This window comes from Lepidochelys olivacea, assembly GCF_965140295.1.
Source record: "Lepidochelys olivacea isolate rLepOli2 genome assembly, chromosome: 8".
Classification (NCBI taxonomy): domain Eukaryota; kingdom Metazoa; phylum Chordata; order Testudines; family Cheloniidae; genus Lepidochelys; species Lepidochelys olivacea.
Window position 1 is genome coordinate 45931049 of NC_140418.1, and position 16919 is coordinate 45947967.

At 43.3% G+C, this 16919-nt stretch overlaps 1 protein-coding gene and 1 long non-coding RNA gene across 19 annotated transcripts in view; one reads left to right on the top strand and one right to left on the bottom strand.

Moving 5' to 3' along the window:
• Positions 1-10488, top strand: part of LOC311525570 — a 31963-nt gene extending 21475 nt beyond the window's left edge. For 3 of the 4 annotated variants that reach the window (XR_014712806.1, XR_014712807.1, XR_014712809.1), the window contains exons 2-4: positions 91-795; positions 5900-6015; positions 7674-10488. This is a non-coding gene — a long non-coding RNA (uncharacterized lncRNA). The remainder of the gene's footprint in view (positions 1-90; positions 796-5899; positions 6016-7673) is intronic. The other variant, XR_014712808.1, reaches the window with a different exon arrangement.
• DNM3 (dynamin 3) overlaps positions 1-16919 on the bottom strand; it is a 304267-nt gene that overhangs the window by 103859 nt on the left and 183489 nt on the right. Inside the window, exon 16 of one of the 15 annotated variants that reach the window (XM_084637826.1) lies at positions 11319-12829. The exons of the other annotated variants lie outside the window; for them this stretch is intronic. Coding sequence (XP_084493952.1) covers positions 12770-12829 — 60 coding nt within the window. The 3' untranslated portion in view covers positions 11319-12769. Of the gene's footprint in view, positions 1-11318; positions 12830-16919 lie in introns of those variants that run through there. 15 annotated transcript variants of the gene reach the window in all.

Sequence of the window (16919 nt, forward strand, 5' to 3'; positions counted from 1 at the left end):
AAAGGAATACCTAAAACAAATTATCTTACCCATAATTGGGTGAGCTTGGGTGCATACCAAATTATATAGTCCTCCATCCCTTTCTTTCAGTTAGCTGAAGGACAGTATGCTGTGGAACCCTATTCCAGCTGAGCAGCGAACAGCGGAGGGACTAACAGAGGGAGTTTGCCTGGGATCTGTCCGAGAGGAGGTACGCTAAGTGCTGCATTGGGGGGGCTGTGTTGGTGAGTATCTGAGTGTCTGTTGCGGGGACAGTTTGTCAGTTTGACTGTGTGCTTGATCGTTTGAAAAGTGTGAATTGGGAGTGCTTTGTTCCAGGTGAGCCTTGAGAGGGCCTCACTGTTACAAAAAGGCAGTCAGCTGCGAACCAGCTGAGTGGTGAACAGCAGAGAGGATAACAGAGGGAGTTTGCCTAGGGAGAGCCCACTGTGGCTTTCATCTTACAGGCTTCTCTGAGTAGTTACTACAACACCCGAGGAAGCTCTTAGAAGGAAGGTAATATGGATGGTGAGCGTTCAGCTGTTACCTGCACAGGATGTGCAGTTTGTCTTTCTTCCACAGGACAGAAGCGACTTTGTCTGTACAAAGTGCAAGCTGGTCTCCATATTGGAAGAGAGGTTCAAGGTCTGGAGAAACAAGTATTGACCTTTGTCAGGATATGCTTCTACGGCACAACTTTCTGAAGATTCAGAGTGGGCTGTGCAGCAGGGACAGAAGGACGGTGAAGAAATTTGGCAGCATGTGACCTCCAGAAGAAGAAAGAGAAGCATCCATGTACCAGCAATGCAGATACAGGTGAGCAACTGTTTTCATGTTCTCTCCACAGGTACTAGATGATACATCTGCGGGAAGGGAGCAGGAGGAGACTCTGCTGATTGGAAGGCATGAGATGCACTGTCTTAGGGAAGGGGGTTCCATGACCACTGCTCCCAAGAGAAGGAGGTGGGTTGTGGTGGTTGGGGACTCCCTCCTCAGGGGGGCTGAGTCATCTATCTGCCGCCCCGACCGGGAAAACTGAGAAGTCTGCTGCTTGCCAGGAGCTAGGATTCACGATGTGATAGAGAGACTGCCGAGACTCATCAAGCCCTCGGACCGCAACCCCTTCCTGCTTCTCCATGTGGGCACCAATAATACTGCCAAGAATGAGCTTGAGCGGATCACTGCAGACTATGTGGCTCTGGGAAGAAGGATAAAGGAGTTTGAGGTTCAAGTGGTGTTCTGGTCCATCCTCCCTGTGGAAGGAAAGGGCCTGGATAGAGACCGTCGAAGCGTGGAAGTCGACGAATGGCTACGCAGGTGGTGTTGGAGAGAAGGCTTTGGATTCTTTGACCATGGGATGGTGTTCCAAGAAGGAGTGCTAGGCAGAGACAGGCTCTACCTAACGAAGAGAGGGAAGAGCATCTTCTCAAGCAGGCTGGCTAACCTAGTGAGGAGGGCTTTAAACTAGGTTAACTGGGGGAAGGAGACCAAAGCCCTGAGGTAAGTGAGATACCGGGAGGAAGCAAGAGCAAGAGGGGAAGTGCAGGAGGGGAAGGCTCCTGCCTCATACGGAGAAAGTGGGACGATCAGCGAGTTACCTCAAGTGCCTATACACAAATGCAAGAAGCCTGGGAAACAAGCGGGAAGAACTGCAAGTCATAGAATCATAGGGTTGGAAGGGACCTCAGGAGGTCATCACCAGACCAGGGCGATGAGGTGGACAAGGCTTTCTTCCGGCAACTAACAGAAGTTACTAGATTGCAGGCCCTGGTTCTCATGGGAGACTTCAATCACCCTGATATCTGCTGGGAGAGCAATACAGTGGTGCACAGACAATCCAAGAAGTTTTTGAAAAGTGTAGGGGACAATTTCCTGGTGCAAGTGCTGGAGGAACCAACTAGGGGCAGAGCTCTTCCTGAACCTGCTGCTCACAAACTGGGAAGAATTAGTAGGGGAAACAAAAGTGGATGGGAGCCTGGGAGGCAGTAACCATGAGATGGTGGAGTTCAGGATCCTGACACAGGGAAGAAAGGAGAGCAGCAGAATACGGATCCTGGACTTCAGAAAAGAGACTTTGACTCCCTCAGGGAACTGATGGGCAGGATGGAAAAGAGGGGGAAAGGAGTCCAGGAAAGCCGGTTGTATTTTAAAGAATCCTTATTGAAGTTACAGGAACAAACCATCCCAACGTGCAGAAAGACTAGCAAATATGGCAGGCGACCAGCTTGGCTTAACAGTGAAATCCTTGCTGATCTTAAACATAAAAAAAAAAGCTTACAAGAAGTGGAAATTTGGACAGATGACTAGGGAGGAGTATAAAAATATTGCTAGGGCATTCAGGGGTGTAATCAGGAAGGCCAACACACAACTGGAGTTGCAGCTAGCAAGGGGTGTGAAGGGTAACAAGAAGGGTTACTACAGGTATGTTAGCAACAAGAAGGTGGTCAGGGAAAGTGTGGGACCCTTACTGAATGGGGAAGGCAACATAGTGACAGATGATGTGGAAAAAGCTGAAGTACTCAATGTTTTTTTTGCATCGGTCTTCACGAACAAGGTCAGCTCTGAGACTGCTGCACTGGCAGTACAGTATGGGGAGAAGATGAGCAGCCCTCAGTGGTGAAAGAACAGGTTAAAGACTATTTAGAAAAGCTGGACATGCACAAGTCCATGGGTCCCGATCTAATGCATCCAAGGGTGCTGAGGGAGTTGGCTGATGTAATTGCAGAGCCATTGATCATTATCTTTGAAAATTTGTGGCGATCTGGGGAGGTCCCGGATGATTGGAAAAAGGCAAATATAGTGCCCATATTTTAAAAAAGGGAAGAAAGAGAACCCAGGGAACTACACCAGCCAGACTCACTTCAGTCCCCAACAAAATAATAGAGCAGATCCTCAAGGAATCCATTTTGAAGCACTTGGAGGAGAGGAAGGTGATCAGGAACAGTCAACATGGATTCACCAAGGGCAAGTCATACCTGACCAATCTGATTGCCTTCTATGATGAGATAACTGGCTCTGTGCATACGGGGAAAGCGGTGGATGTGATATACCTTAACTTTAGCAAAGCTTTTGATATGGTCTCCCACAGTATTCTTGCCAGCAAGTTAAAGTAGTATGGATTGGATCAGCGGTGGCCAACCTGAGCTTGAGAAGGAGCCAGAATTTACCTATGTACATTGCCAAAGAGCCACAGTAATACATCAGCTCCTCATGCCTGCCAGTAGCCCTGCTGATCAGCGCCTCCCCCTCCCTCCCCATGCCTCCTGTGGCATGCAGGAGGCTCTGGGAGGGCGGGGGCGTGGCAGGCTCAGGGAAGGGGGCTGGAAGGAGTGGGGGCCTTGGCGGAAGGGGTGAAGTAGGGGCAGGGCCTGTGGCAAAGTCAGGGGTTGAGCAGTGATCATACACACACCCCTGCACATTGGAAAGTTGGCATCTGTAGCTCCAGCCTCAGAGTTGGTGCCTGTGCAAGATAGGGTGACCAGATGTCCCAATTTTATAGGGACAGTCCTGATTTTTGGAGCTTTTTCTTACATAGGCACCTATTACCCCCCAACCCCTGTCCAGATTTTTCACACTTGCTGTCTGGTCACCCTAATGCAAGGAGCCACATATTAACTTCTGAAGAGCCGCATGTGGCTCTGGAGCCACAAGTTGGCCACCCAGGATTGGATGAATGCACTATAAGGTGGACAGAAAGCTGGCTAGATTGTCGGGCTCAACAGGTAGTGATCAACGGTTCAATGTCTAGTTGGCAGCCGGAATCAAGCAGAGTGCCCCAAGGATTGGTCCAGGGGTCGGTTTTGTTCAACATCTTTATTAATGATCTGGATGATGGGATGAGTTGCAACCTCAGCAAGTTTACAGAAAACACTAAACTGTGGGGAGAGGTAGATACACTGGAGGGTAGGGATAGGGTCCAGAGTGACCTAGACAAATTCGAGGATTGGGCCAAAAGAAATCTGATGAGGTTCAACAAGGACAAGTGCTGAGTCCTGCACTTCGGACGGTAAGAATCCCATGCACCGCAATAGACTGGGGACCTACTGGCTAAGCAGCAGTTCTGCAGAAAAGGACCTGGGGATTATGGTGGATGAGAAGCTGGATATGGAATCAGCACTGTGCCCTTGTTGCCAAGAAGGTCAACGGCATATTGCGCTGTATTAGTAGGAGCATTGCCAGCAGATTGAGGGAAGTGATTATTCCCCTCTATTTGGCACTGGTGAGGCCACACCTGGAGCATTGCGTCCAGTTTTGGTCCCCGCACTGCAGAAGGGATGTGGACAAATTGGAGAGAGCCAAGCAGAGGGTAACAACTTCCTGCCACCGGTGAGTGCAGGCCCAGGCCTGCTGCACTCCTCAGGGGAGTGGGGGCATGGCTGGGGCAGAGCAGGGGCGGGAAAGGGCAGGGCAGGGCAGGAAGAGCTGGAGCAGCATGCAGCTGCGCAGGGCACCAGGAAAGTTGCCCCAAATTTCCTGGTGCCCTACGCAGCTGTGTACTTTGCGTATGGGTAAGAATGTCCCTGGTTCCAAAGAGGATGGAGCTAGGCTGTTCTTGCTGGCAGGTGGCAGAACAAGAAACAACCATCTCAAGCTGCAGTGGGGGAGGTCTAGGTTGGATATTAGGAAACACTATTTCACTGGGACGGTAGTGAAGCACTGGATTGGGTTACCTAGGGAGGTGGTGGAATCTCCATCCTTAGAGGTTTTTAAGGCCCAGCTTGACAAAACCCTGGCTGGGATGATTTAGTTGGGGACTGGTCCTGCTTTGAGCAGGGGATTGGACTAGATGACCTCCTGAGGTCTCTTCCAACCCTAATATTCTATGATTCTAATTGTAAGAAAAAATAATACTATTGAAAGATGAGTGGTTTTAAAGCCTTTTTTTTTCCAAGCACAGGGTTAGACGGATGTAAATAAAGGTAATGGTGACTATTGGTTTCTCCTCAGCACTTGACATTTCATTGAAGATCTGGGTGATTTCAAGGAATTTCGCTGGTGGCCACCATGTGCCAAACAGGTTTCCCATGTTTTAGTGTATCAAGCCACTACTACTATTTTTAGAGCACTAGTGAGAGCCCCACGAGGCCAAGTCTATAGACCTGGGCTGGGAGGCTCACTCCAAAACGCTGTGGGGACATACCAAAAGTGCTTTTACAAATGAGACCCTTTTACAGATGGGGAAAGACACCAAGAAGTGACGTGATTCACCCAAGAGCTGGGATTAGAACCTATTTCTCCTGACTCTCAGGCTGGTGCCCTAGCTCCTAGACAATACTATTTACAATATTATTTATAACACAAAAACATAGTACAATTAACCAAAATACGTTTTAGAACACCATTCACTTTACTCCATCTTAGAATCTTCCTTATGAAAGATTAATCCTTCAAGGGTGTTTAAATTATTTATACAGGTTAGACTCTTGGATATTCCTATGAAGGGAGACAGAAGGATGTCTATGTTTCAAAGTCCTTCAGAGACAACATATTGGACATAAGAAGCCAGGGTTACAGAACTATTTAGTTCAGGAAAAAAGGCATCACACATCCACTATGACATTCGAGAGATACAAAGCTCATTGCAATTTTAAAAAAAAACAACTCTCCCCGCCCAGAAAAAGGAACTATCACCTCCACATGAACTACCATGTTTCAAGCAATAGATGAGCCCAACAACAAGTCAGCCTTAGAGCAATTACTTTATCCTGTGGAAGTTCCCAAAGCTCTAAACAGGATCAGATCAGTGTATGCTAGGTGCTCCACAGCCAAAAGACAAGGTTACTATCAAGGAGCTACAAGGTGGAAGGAATGGGGCTAGGCATAGTTATACAAGTGATGATGGGCACCTGGCTCATTAGTTCCATTTCTTATTTTTCAACATTTGTTCATTTTTATTTATAGATTTAAATTTTTGTTACAGGGCAGAGGTGAGCGAACTACAAGAAAAGGCTTCAGTAAGAGGGAAGGACAAAGACTCATCTCTAGAAGGAACTGCGACTTCCTCTGTTGTGAATACAGACTACACTTTACAAAGATGTAAGTGTGACCCACCCTCTCTCTGACATGAAAAACTTCCCACAGTGCAAGTTAAAAATATCCTAGCCAGGAGAGGCCTTCATCCCCAGGAGATGTTCCATCACCAACAGTCATATGGTAGCCTCTATTTAAAAGTGGATAGTTCTGTGCCCCTTGGGAGTGAGCTCGGCTCCAGGGGTGCCACAGTTTTCAAATCACTTGGGTGGAAGTTACCCCTGACAATGTTGTTTGGTTGGGAGACTCGTAGGAGCACACAAAGAATGAATACAGTGACCACACACACAGTTACAAGTAAAAAATCTTGTTTGTATTATAAAAGTTACAGTCATATCTCCATATAGCCAATGTTGGGTTCATATTCAAATACCCAAAGATCTTAACAAGTTGGGTGGATCTCCTTACAGGTAAGTCATTAATAGAGGGGTGGTTCCCGCTGTGGTCTTCCCACCCTAGTCATATCAGGAACAGCATTTTATCTTGCTGTCATGACCACACTTAACACCCTATGAATATGCATGAGGGTTCCATCCTCTTCCCTGTCTGTACTTCCACACATAAATGACGGGGTGCCCTGCTTCTCATAGGTTGTTCTCTTAGTTCCCCTTATTCTTATTAAAATTTATGTAAACATGTTCCCATGACAACCTACACTCAGAGCAGAACTTTTGTGATGTTACAATTGGGTGTCTTGCATTCTAGATGGGTACATTGGGACATTTTCCGGGGACATCACCTATTGGTACATCCTCTCCAGTAAACCTGTAACCTTACTGGCATAGGGCCATTCCTGTGTCACCCATTCATGACACATCTCCTTAAGCCCGAGGCCTAGCGTGGCTGAGCTGAAACCTCACAGGCCTTAGCATATATCCTTGTATTATGGCCTTACTTTACCTATATACCTAATACACACTTACCACTCCTAAATATTTATCAGTCTTGTACTCCTATAATCCTATCCTACTTATATCTAGTCATCACAATTGATTACATATGAAACAACATATGAGTTAACCAAGACAACAGATAACTCAATTAAATGACAAAATGAACTAATTGGCTACAAAACATAATGCTCAAGAAGGTCCTTAATAGGCTAGTGCTGTCCTATGTTTTATGTGCGGGTGACTAACAAAATGTCTACATTGCAATTAAAAACCTGCAGCTGGCCCATGCCAGCTGACTCAGGCGCATGGGGCTCAGGCTAAGGAGCTGTTTAACTGCAGTGCAGATGTTCTGCTGCTGCCTTAGCTCTGGGACCCTCCTGCCTCACAGGATCCTAGAGCCCAGGGCTCCAGGCCAACATCTACACAGCAATTAAACAGCCCCTTAGCCCAAGCCCCATAAGCCCAAACCAGCTGGCATGGGTTTTTAATTGCAGTATATAGACATACAGTAATAGACCAACTAGCTGCCAACAAATGATAGTGAGATGGAAATATGCTGTACTGTAACTACCAACTGCTTCAGCAAGTTTCAGTTAAATACACTCAAAATAAATAAAGGTAAAGTCCAAAATGTTACAAGGGCGGGTGGAGATCAAAGATCTCCCACAGTGCTTTAAAGTCTGTTCATCTAATGAGTTAGGATGAGTTTGCCCACAAGAGGCAAGAAAGGGATTTTAATCTAGTCTTTTCCCTCTTTTTGACAACCTGCAGACAGCCCTTGGGTGACTGGAAAAAAGAGACGTGGATTGCAGCTGAAGGGGGTTTAAGGAAGAATAACCCTATTATGCAGTTTTTGGCACAATGAAAATGGATTACTGTAATTACTTTCTATACCATTCTTTTTAGATATCATCAAGGATGATACTCATTTCTAGGTCTCATGAGTTCAGCTCTTCTCTTTCTGGTCTTCTGCTGCACCCATTGGCTAGCTTGAGGGCTCTACCCCGCTGAGCATCCTCCAACTAGAGGACATTTGGATGTTCCCAGCCAGTTCCTTTCAACAGGGAGAAGTTAGAGTTCCCAACTCAAGACAACTAGTGTATTGCACTGACACAGGACAATCACTTCTCTCTGCTTTATATCTTGAGGAATGTAAGCAACATTACTGGAGTACAATATGCCATGTCAAAAATATGTTCCTCAAACTCTGAAGTGTTGGATTTAGCAAAGCGCTTGCATTGGTCTAATTCTGTTCCCACTTAATAGGAAGTCACATCTTTTAGAGCTAGAGAGTTTCCCATGTATATTTACACCGGAAGCACAAACATCCATGAGAAAGAGTCCTGCATTGATTGTAAATTTAAAGAACCCATATAACATCTCTGTTGAACACAGCTTCTATTAAATGGCCTTTGAATTAAGGCATGGGACTAGGAGCTGGAAGGGCTGGATTTTGTTTGTGTCTCTACCAGACTTCCTGTGTAAGCTTGGGCAACTCACTTGGCTTCTCTGTGCCTATTTGTACACCTGTAATATGGGGATGATTTTTATCTACCTGGCAGCAGTGTTGCAAGGCCTCATCCTGGTAGTTAACATTCATGTGAAGCAGATCATAATGCAAGGCTGTGACAAGGTACGCTACCAATTAGAATGTGGGGATAGTTAAATGGTGCACCAATGCAAACACTTCCTCCCTTCCCCACTACTTTCTCTGTCAGGCCAGTAAAACAGGTAAGTGGTGGGGGAGGAGATGTACCTGGGGCTTATGAACCTTGGGCTCAGATGACATTAAAGGAGAAAGAGAAAATGAATAGCTAAAGAAAAACACCTGCTCTGTAGCCCTACTTACATCCCAGAAAGCAGAGGGCTTTTTATTTAGACCCGGGCTACTCTCATTGCCTGTGTGGAATAGCCCAAACAGTAACAAAGACATTATATAAATGTACACTGTTGTAATTTCTCCAGTCGCATTTAATATCATTTACATCAACATCCAGCATCTAGATTGCAATCTAAGTTTAAATATATCCCAAAGAGTTTCCAGACAGCTTGACAATCATGTTTATAGTCTAATTTTATTTTTACCTTGCCAAACTAAGAGCAGCATAGCATCTCCACAGTGGTCTTTGCTTTACCATACTTGCCTTTACAGCTGAATCTGCACAGACAGATTTTAAGTTTGCTTCATAAGGCACTTCCATTTTATTCTGAACTTTTTGTTGTTGTAGAAAAACAAAGCAAGCAAGCTGGTGATGGCCATTCAGCTATGTGCGCCTGATGTTGCTCCTGGGTACAGCTAGAGAAAATATAACTGAACTAGCTAGAAAATTAACTAGGGGCCAGCATTAAAAAGAAAACAAATGCAGACATGAAAAGTTTAGCATTTTTATGAAAAAAATGTGGCAAAATTAGAATATTTAATAGGTTGCAGATGCCAGGATCATATTTCTTCCACCTATGCATCTCTCCTGCCTCCTCCCACCTTGAGCTATACAGGTGGAGTCAACTGTTGAAAGCATAAAGCCAGGATGCCAAACTTTTTTCTAATGTTTCTTTGACCATGGCAAAGCTGAGAGATGAGCAGATCCTCTTACCCAAGACAGAAGCACACTGTTGATAGATGATATTTCAAGAAGAAGGTCCATGTCACTTTATTCTAAAGTTTAATTTTAAAAACTGCCTGTTGCAATTGCTGGAACAGTCTGCCACCTTCCATACTGGTTCTCTACCAAACCCAGCCAGATGGGTGAAATCTTTAGAAATAAGTCCTCATGACATACTGGTAGTTCTTGCCAAATGCTTGGCATACAGGAAATACATTGGATATTTTCTAGTATCAGTTTTAGTGGAACTGGTGGCACATTTTTATGAGAAATTTGACGAAAATGAAAAAAAATCTGTTGAAATTTGTCTGACAGAATTTTGAGTTGTCAGCCAAAGTTTTCAGACCAAAACTTTTTGCCTCAGTGCCTCATATGAGCTGTAGTTCAAGTAGCTCATGACCCATTCCCCTCTATGGGCAGTGCTCCCTGACTGCAATACATGTCCCATAATGCACCCCTCTTGCTGACCTGTCACAATGCACCAATCAGAGTACCGTAGCCAAAGTGCATCACAGAAGATGTAGTCTGACTGGGGAGCAATATTACTTTTTATACTTAACAATGACAACCAGGTATGATAAATTAGAGAAGAAATGTATATTATTTATCATGTACATCTTTGTGACAATGCCACTGAAGAACAATCGTGCAATACAAGAAGAGAATCTTTTAAAAAATCTAAACAATTAAAATAGTTCCATAAAGAAAAAAAACTGAATAAACTATACAAAAATGTGGATCTGGCCTCACAAGGCAAGCCAGAATGCTAGAAGAAAGCAACAGAGGATGTTGAGCGTTAACACCAAATCTCTTGTATCCTCATTGCACAAATCCTTTAACTCCTTCCACATTTGAGATAATCAGCTCTCTGAACCAAGCAAAGAAGACATGCCAAATCCAAAATTTTAGCTAACTGAGAAAGTTTTAAAAACTAAATCACATTAGTTAGGCATGATCCACTTTAGGGAATCTGTGTTCTTGTATTTTCAGTATCTATAGATAGCTATGGTTTAAAGATTATAGCTTTTTGTTTTCCTAGATTTTTCTTACACATTTATTTTCCCCCCAAACTGCTGCTGCTTCTGTTTTTAGAAGTGTTTTTTTTTAAAAAAAAAACAAAAAACCAACAACAACATTTCCTCTCTCTGGTACTTCTTCAGAATGTCATTACATCTGACCCCAAGTTAAATAATTCTTTACTTTAATCTTGTCATTTATTTTACAGTATGATCTTCATTTCCCACAGAATTTTTTCTCCTTCCCCAGAACTCTTATCATATTTGTTTCTGGCACCTTCCTTGCTCCCAAACTTCTTTATGAACACAGTGACAAAAGAAAACTTCACATTTTAGCAATGCCTGCATCTTTTCAATAAATGACCACTGCCATCTCTTTTAATAGGATCTATTTTCTCATTTACTACTGTTACCCCTCAAGTATTTGAACAGTTGTATCTTTAGCTTTACCTTTGGTACAATATTCTTTTTCATCTTGACTTTTGTTTTTATTTTATTCCCATCTTCCCTTCCTCTCAGCAGCTTCTGTATTAAAGTTTGAGGCATCATGTTGAAGGAACTACTGCAAGGGCTACTGCTGCCCTTGATAGACCTGCTGTGTGTTTAACCTGAGAACTTCAGTCCCCTATGTAATTCTTTCTGTGAATTTATATGGCACCAATCACTGTAGTATCTTTGCTCCATTAAGATCATTAAATAGTCTAATTACCTTTGGTTCTTGCCTTTTTTCCAGATCAGGTGTGTGAGTTTTATATTTATTCTTCTGGGAGGACAAGGTCAAGGAGATGAATCTTGCATACATTCTTGAAGCGATGAAGATTCATTGTTGTCCTGATTTCTTGTGGAGGAGAGTTCCAAAGCCAAGGGACAGCTGTTGAGATTATTCTATCTCCTGCTCAAGTGAGATTTATTACTTGTGATGAATTTCATTGTTCTCAAAGAGTGCAGTAGGTGCTTGATGGAGAAGAAATCCCTGATTTAACTAGAGTTTAGATATTGAAGCCTTTGAAAACAAGGTTCCTGAATTTGAGCCAGTGCTCAATGGGTAGCCAGTCCAGTGTTCCAAACATTGGGAATGATATGCTCACATGATCCTATGTTGCCAGTATTATTCCCAGGTACAGAGCTGTAACAGGGCCCTTTGCCCGGCCCTCTTCCTGGGGCCCGCTGACTGCTCCAATAAAGCTCAGAGAGGCTTCCTATTATGCAGCACCCATGGCTTTATTTACACACACAGTTCTCCCACCACCAATGTTGAGCTATGTCCAGGGCTTACAGGGTTAGTTCCCTCCTTCCCAAGCAGTCAGCCCACAGCCAGGAGACTGCCCGTTCTCCTGGCAGCCCCCCCTTCATACTGGCTACCAGCCCTTATAACAGCTGGCTTGTCAGGCCCACAGGTAGAGCCAATCCCCAGGCCAGGCATCATGCCTGTTACATCAACCTCAATCTATTTCTCTTGATTGGAGCTGGCTGAGCAGGGGCTAATTAGGTGCTTTTGCAGCAGCACCCTGCTACAAGAGCACTGTAGCAGTCCAGCTTGTTGGTCACAAGAGTATTGATCCCTCTTGACAAGATGGAATACAGTATGATGAGGAGTAGTCTCTTGTCCAGGAATAGATGGATGAAAACACTTCCAGCTGAATTTGTGAGTTCAGCAGCAGTGAAAAGTGAAGGATGTCCGCAAAGCTATAGCTTAATTTGTTGAGCACAGGTCAGACACTCTTGACTGAGGCTGATGTTAAAATTTTGCCTTTATTTGCAAAGCAATTCTCTCTCCCCACCAGCATCATTTCCATCTCATCTAGGCTTAGCTTAAATCAGTCACATTTCATCTAAGCGCTGACCTCACTTAGACAATGGGATACCTGGAAGATGGTGTTGTGAGCATCTGCTATGAAAGTCGGTTGTCATCTGCGTATTCTGGACAACTGAGGGCATGCTGCCTCACTGTCAGGTCCTACCAATTTTACACATACAGGGTGTCAAATAAGATAGAGAGCTTTGCAACAGCTTCTGAAGCATACACCAGAGCTATACAACACTTTAAGGCAGATGGAAGATTGACTTTCCCAAGAAGAGTTGTTGGATATTTCAGTCAGCAGACTCAGGCAGTTGTGATTGGTTATTCATTGTTTTATGCTTCACGGACTTTGTGTTGTATGAAAGGACCAGTATGAGAAAAAGACTGGTGAAAAGGATATCTGGTTTTGGTTCCTATCACTTGGGAATGTGAAAAAACATTCTGGATTCAGGAAATCTTGTCTGGAAAGTGGTCCATCAATTCCTCACAACTAAGTGGTGCTGGCATCTAGAACAGACAGAATCCAATCAGTGTTGATGAACCAGGTAACAGTTTGGAAAACTCTGTTGGATGTGACTTATGGCTACTCTGATGGTGGAGAAGAAAAAGCTTTTTTCTTTGTGACACGGACTGTTTCTGATCACTTGGTTTTCTTTATTTCCTTTTTTATCTACAGCAGGTTATCAAAGACCCATGCTGACTTGTGGGGGTGATGAGTAAGAATGGGGTTGATTCAGTGCAGTGAGTATATGCTTCCCAGTTTCAGAGAGTTTAAGGCCAGAAGGGACCATTAGAGCATCTAGCTTGACCTTCTGTATATCTCAGGCCACCAAATTTCATCCAGTAATCACTGTATTGAGACCAACAAATTAAGTTAGACTAAAGCATTTCAGTCCTCAGGATACTAATTTGTTGTGTGGCTCAGACAGAGAACAGGAGACCCTGAGGTGCCACCAGTACCTGAGACCCCAGCAATTGCAGGGAATTGATAAAGTGAGATATGTTCAGATGATCCCAGCAGGTGTTCCATGCTCCAGAGCAAGGAGAAACCCCCCTCCCCCCATCTCCATGCTGGCGGAGAACAGATGGTTACACACCAAAATCCTGTGAGCTCTGACCTCTCAGCTACACAGGGATTTCCATTAGAACATTTTAAATGTAGCTGGATCTATGCATTTCCTAGGGAGAAACATATATAGATCCTCTTCTTATATACGGGTGGGCTCTGATTTCAGCCTAGAGGAAGTAATGATCTGACGAGGACTGACTTGCCAGTGCTAGATCTCATAAATGTTAGAAGCACTGTGTTAACATTTTAAAGGAAATGCTCATTTTAATTGTACTTTCACATTCTGGGTATTTCACAATTTACAAATGATGAGTCTCTTTTTATAAGAGACTTTCACAATTCTGTGCATAAATGTCATAGATACAACTTCACTTTCATTTCCCACTTCTCCTTTGGAAAGCTATTCCTCAAAAATTCTTTTGGCCTGTGAATGTATTTCAGTTTCTGTGACAGGAAACCTAGAAAAGTTCAAGTTTAAGGAGCCAACATGTACTTTCCTTGTGTAGCCACTGATGTATTTTGAGAGAGGTCATGCTTCCAGAATTTTTTTTTCCTGTATGTGTGGAAACAAATCCTTTTTATTGAAAACAAAAAAATATAAATATGCAATTACATAATTTTGCACAGTATTGTTCGAGTAGGGGTTTTCCTGAGTTAACACTACTGGCCATGTGAGAATCCTGAAGATGCAGCATAATAATTAAAAAAAAATTGGTTCATGGCATTTATGTTGCCCTAGTTGCTTATCATTTAAAGCTTTCAGACAGCAATCAATTTCACTGTGGTGGAAGTTACTGCAAAATGCATTAAGAAGTTCACGCCTGTGGCAATGGTCACTGAAAATATTTTGGAAAGCATCCCAGAACTATAAGACTTTTTCCAGACATCCAAGAGAAACTCTGGTATGACTGAGCTTCTGGTCTCAACTTTTCTTTTATTAATATAGCAGCAAGATATTTTTGAAAGGTACATTTCAGCAGTTTTTCCTTAGACAGCCAAGATGCCTGGGCCATGGAAAACATTAACTACTGAGAGACAACTGTTAGAAGATCTCTCTCTCCCTAGCCTCATAAAACATCCAAACTGATCAACAGGGACACTGAATTTAATATTCATTTTGTTTTTCAATTTGATAATTTCAGATTACTATGTAGAAATATATCCTAATTTCTGCACTTCAGAGAAAAACTGCTGAGTGATATGAGAAGGAAAAAGACACGAGCTGCTTACATCATCACTATGGGATTCAATATCCTGGAAAATAAGTAGCTTGAAGGATGTCCCTGTTTGAAACTAAAAAGTATTGGAATAGGCCAATGCCTGACAAGCACGATTTTTTTCTTTCATCTGAGGATGAAAAAGATACCTTCAAACTACAAATGGCATAAGCCATCAAATCCTCAAGGTCTTCCTAAAAACAAAATGTTTCAGAATCTGATCAACTAAGCAAGGGACTTCCTGAAAGAAAAACTCTAGTGGGCAGGAAAATTTGAGCTCTCTAACTTTGGAGACAGGTTTTGCAGGATAGACAGCCTCCCTTGCAGCTGAATGGTTCTTCTGTAAATATATACAGGCGGGGATCAAGTGATTGCCTTGCAAGTGTCTAAATACCCCTCAAAGTCACTCTCTCTCAGCAGTGATGTGACTTTCCATGCAGTAGCAACCAGGCCTGAAAAATAAGTGATGCAGTAATTTAAACATGACTTTCTTCATGACAGTGTCACTCAAGATATATGGATGTCAAAACTTTTAACCAGGACCATTTAAAATTAAATATTCATAGACTATAAACTCTTCAGTGCATGGACTTTGTCTACCTCTTTCATTGCACAGTACCTAGCAAAATTGGGCCTTGATTCTGACTGGGGATTCTAGATTTTACTATAACAAATGTTGAACAATAACAGAGCTTGTAGAGAAGGACATCACAAGAATGGGCAAGAAGACATAGAAAAAAATACTGGTAGAACATCCAGTGTAATGTAGAAAACCATCACCCTGTTAGGAAGGAATCTAGGAGGTTTCCACAGTGTCACTTTATCAGGTCCTTTTCATGACAATCTTTTTTGGATGTCAAGTTTTTGAAGGTCCTTAATGCATACCGGACAGCTTTTGTGTCCACAGCTTCTATATGCACCTGTTTCTGTAGATATTAAATGACCTGGGTGTGAACTCACTCAAGTGGTTTCCCTATTAGGGGTTGAATCCATGATCATTACAGTTTGAATAGGTGGAAGTACAATCCTAATTAGAGACTATCTGGACTGCCACCAGACTAGAGAAGCTGGAAGTCATTCAACTGGATAGGATGTGAGTCCCTGAATGTTTGTTTCAACTGTTATATCAAGGTTCTCTGAGGCTGTTTCAGGGGGATACATGCTACAGGATCTCCAAATCCAGTTACAACCATGAGGGTCAAAAATTGTAGGATGGTCACTTGTAGTCACTGCTGGCTCTTACAAATCTTCCCTGCTGGACTGATGATTTCTTTATTTTGCCCTGGGACAAGAAGGCTTTGAGATAAACATGTCTAGCAGGTCTCTTAAGTTTTCCTAATATCTGTGGAGGGCAGACTGGGACTCTGAGTGGTAAATGAGGCACCTTCCATAGTCGTTTCTTTGCTTGGCCAGTCATTTAGATAAAGAAACATATGCAGGTCATTAATGACAACCAGCAAACATTTTTCTGAAAACACACAGCATCAAAAGACAAACCTACAAAGTTGTAGGTTTATTCCCCTACTACAAACTTGAGATGCATATAGGTACATTTCTAGTGGCTGGAGTGTATGTAAGCATCAATAATGAACAGAGCCTGTAGCCAGTCACTTAATTTGAGAAGCAAATGATCGCAAATGCAAAGCACCTCAGTGCTGAGAGCCCACATGAAAGCACTAAGCAAATACGCTCAAGCATGGAGACACAATAGGTCAAGGAGGCAACAGACAAATGCTTACTGAACTACTGAAAGCACCAGTATATGGAGTGATCATGCCAAAGAGCTTGTAGCGCTGAAGTTCAGAAGGAAAACATGCACTGAAGTGCCAACAAAATGTGCCTAAGTGTTGAACAAAGCCTTGAAGAAACTGGACTAAGTGTTTCAATGCCAAACAAGAAAAAAGGGACCCCCGAAATGCCAAAAGGCACCAATCAAGCCTGGAGAAGCTTGAAGGCAATGAATGGAAAAGTGCCGCAAGCACATCTCAGCTGCAAAATAGCTGTGAGGTCAGATGACTTGGAAAACAGACTATGGAACAATGGGTAACATCTTCAAAAGCACCCAAATGATTTAAGATCCTAAGTCCCCTTGAAATGGGGCTTAGACACTTCTGAAAATATTACCCACTAAGAACAAAAACAGGCTACAGGAGCATTGACACTGAAAGTCCAAACAGCTCCTGTAGCAGCTCCTTCAGTGACCACTGTCAACGAGGAACTGACTGGGAGGCTCTAGGCACAGAGTTAGCAGCACATAGTGGCATGCTAGTGTTTGTGTATAGTGGGAGGAAGGGGGGACTCATGCATTAGA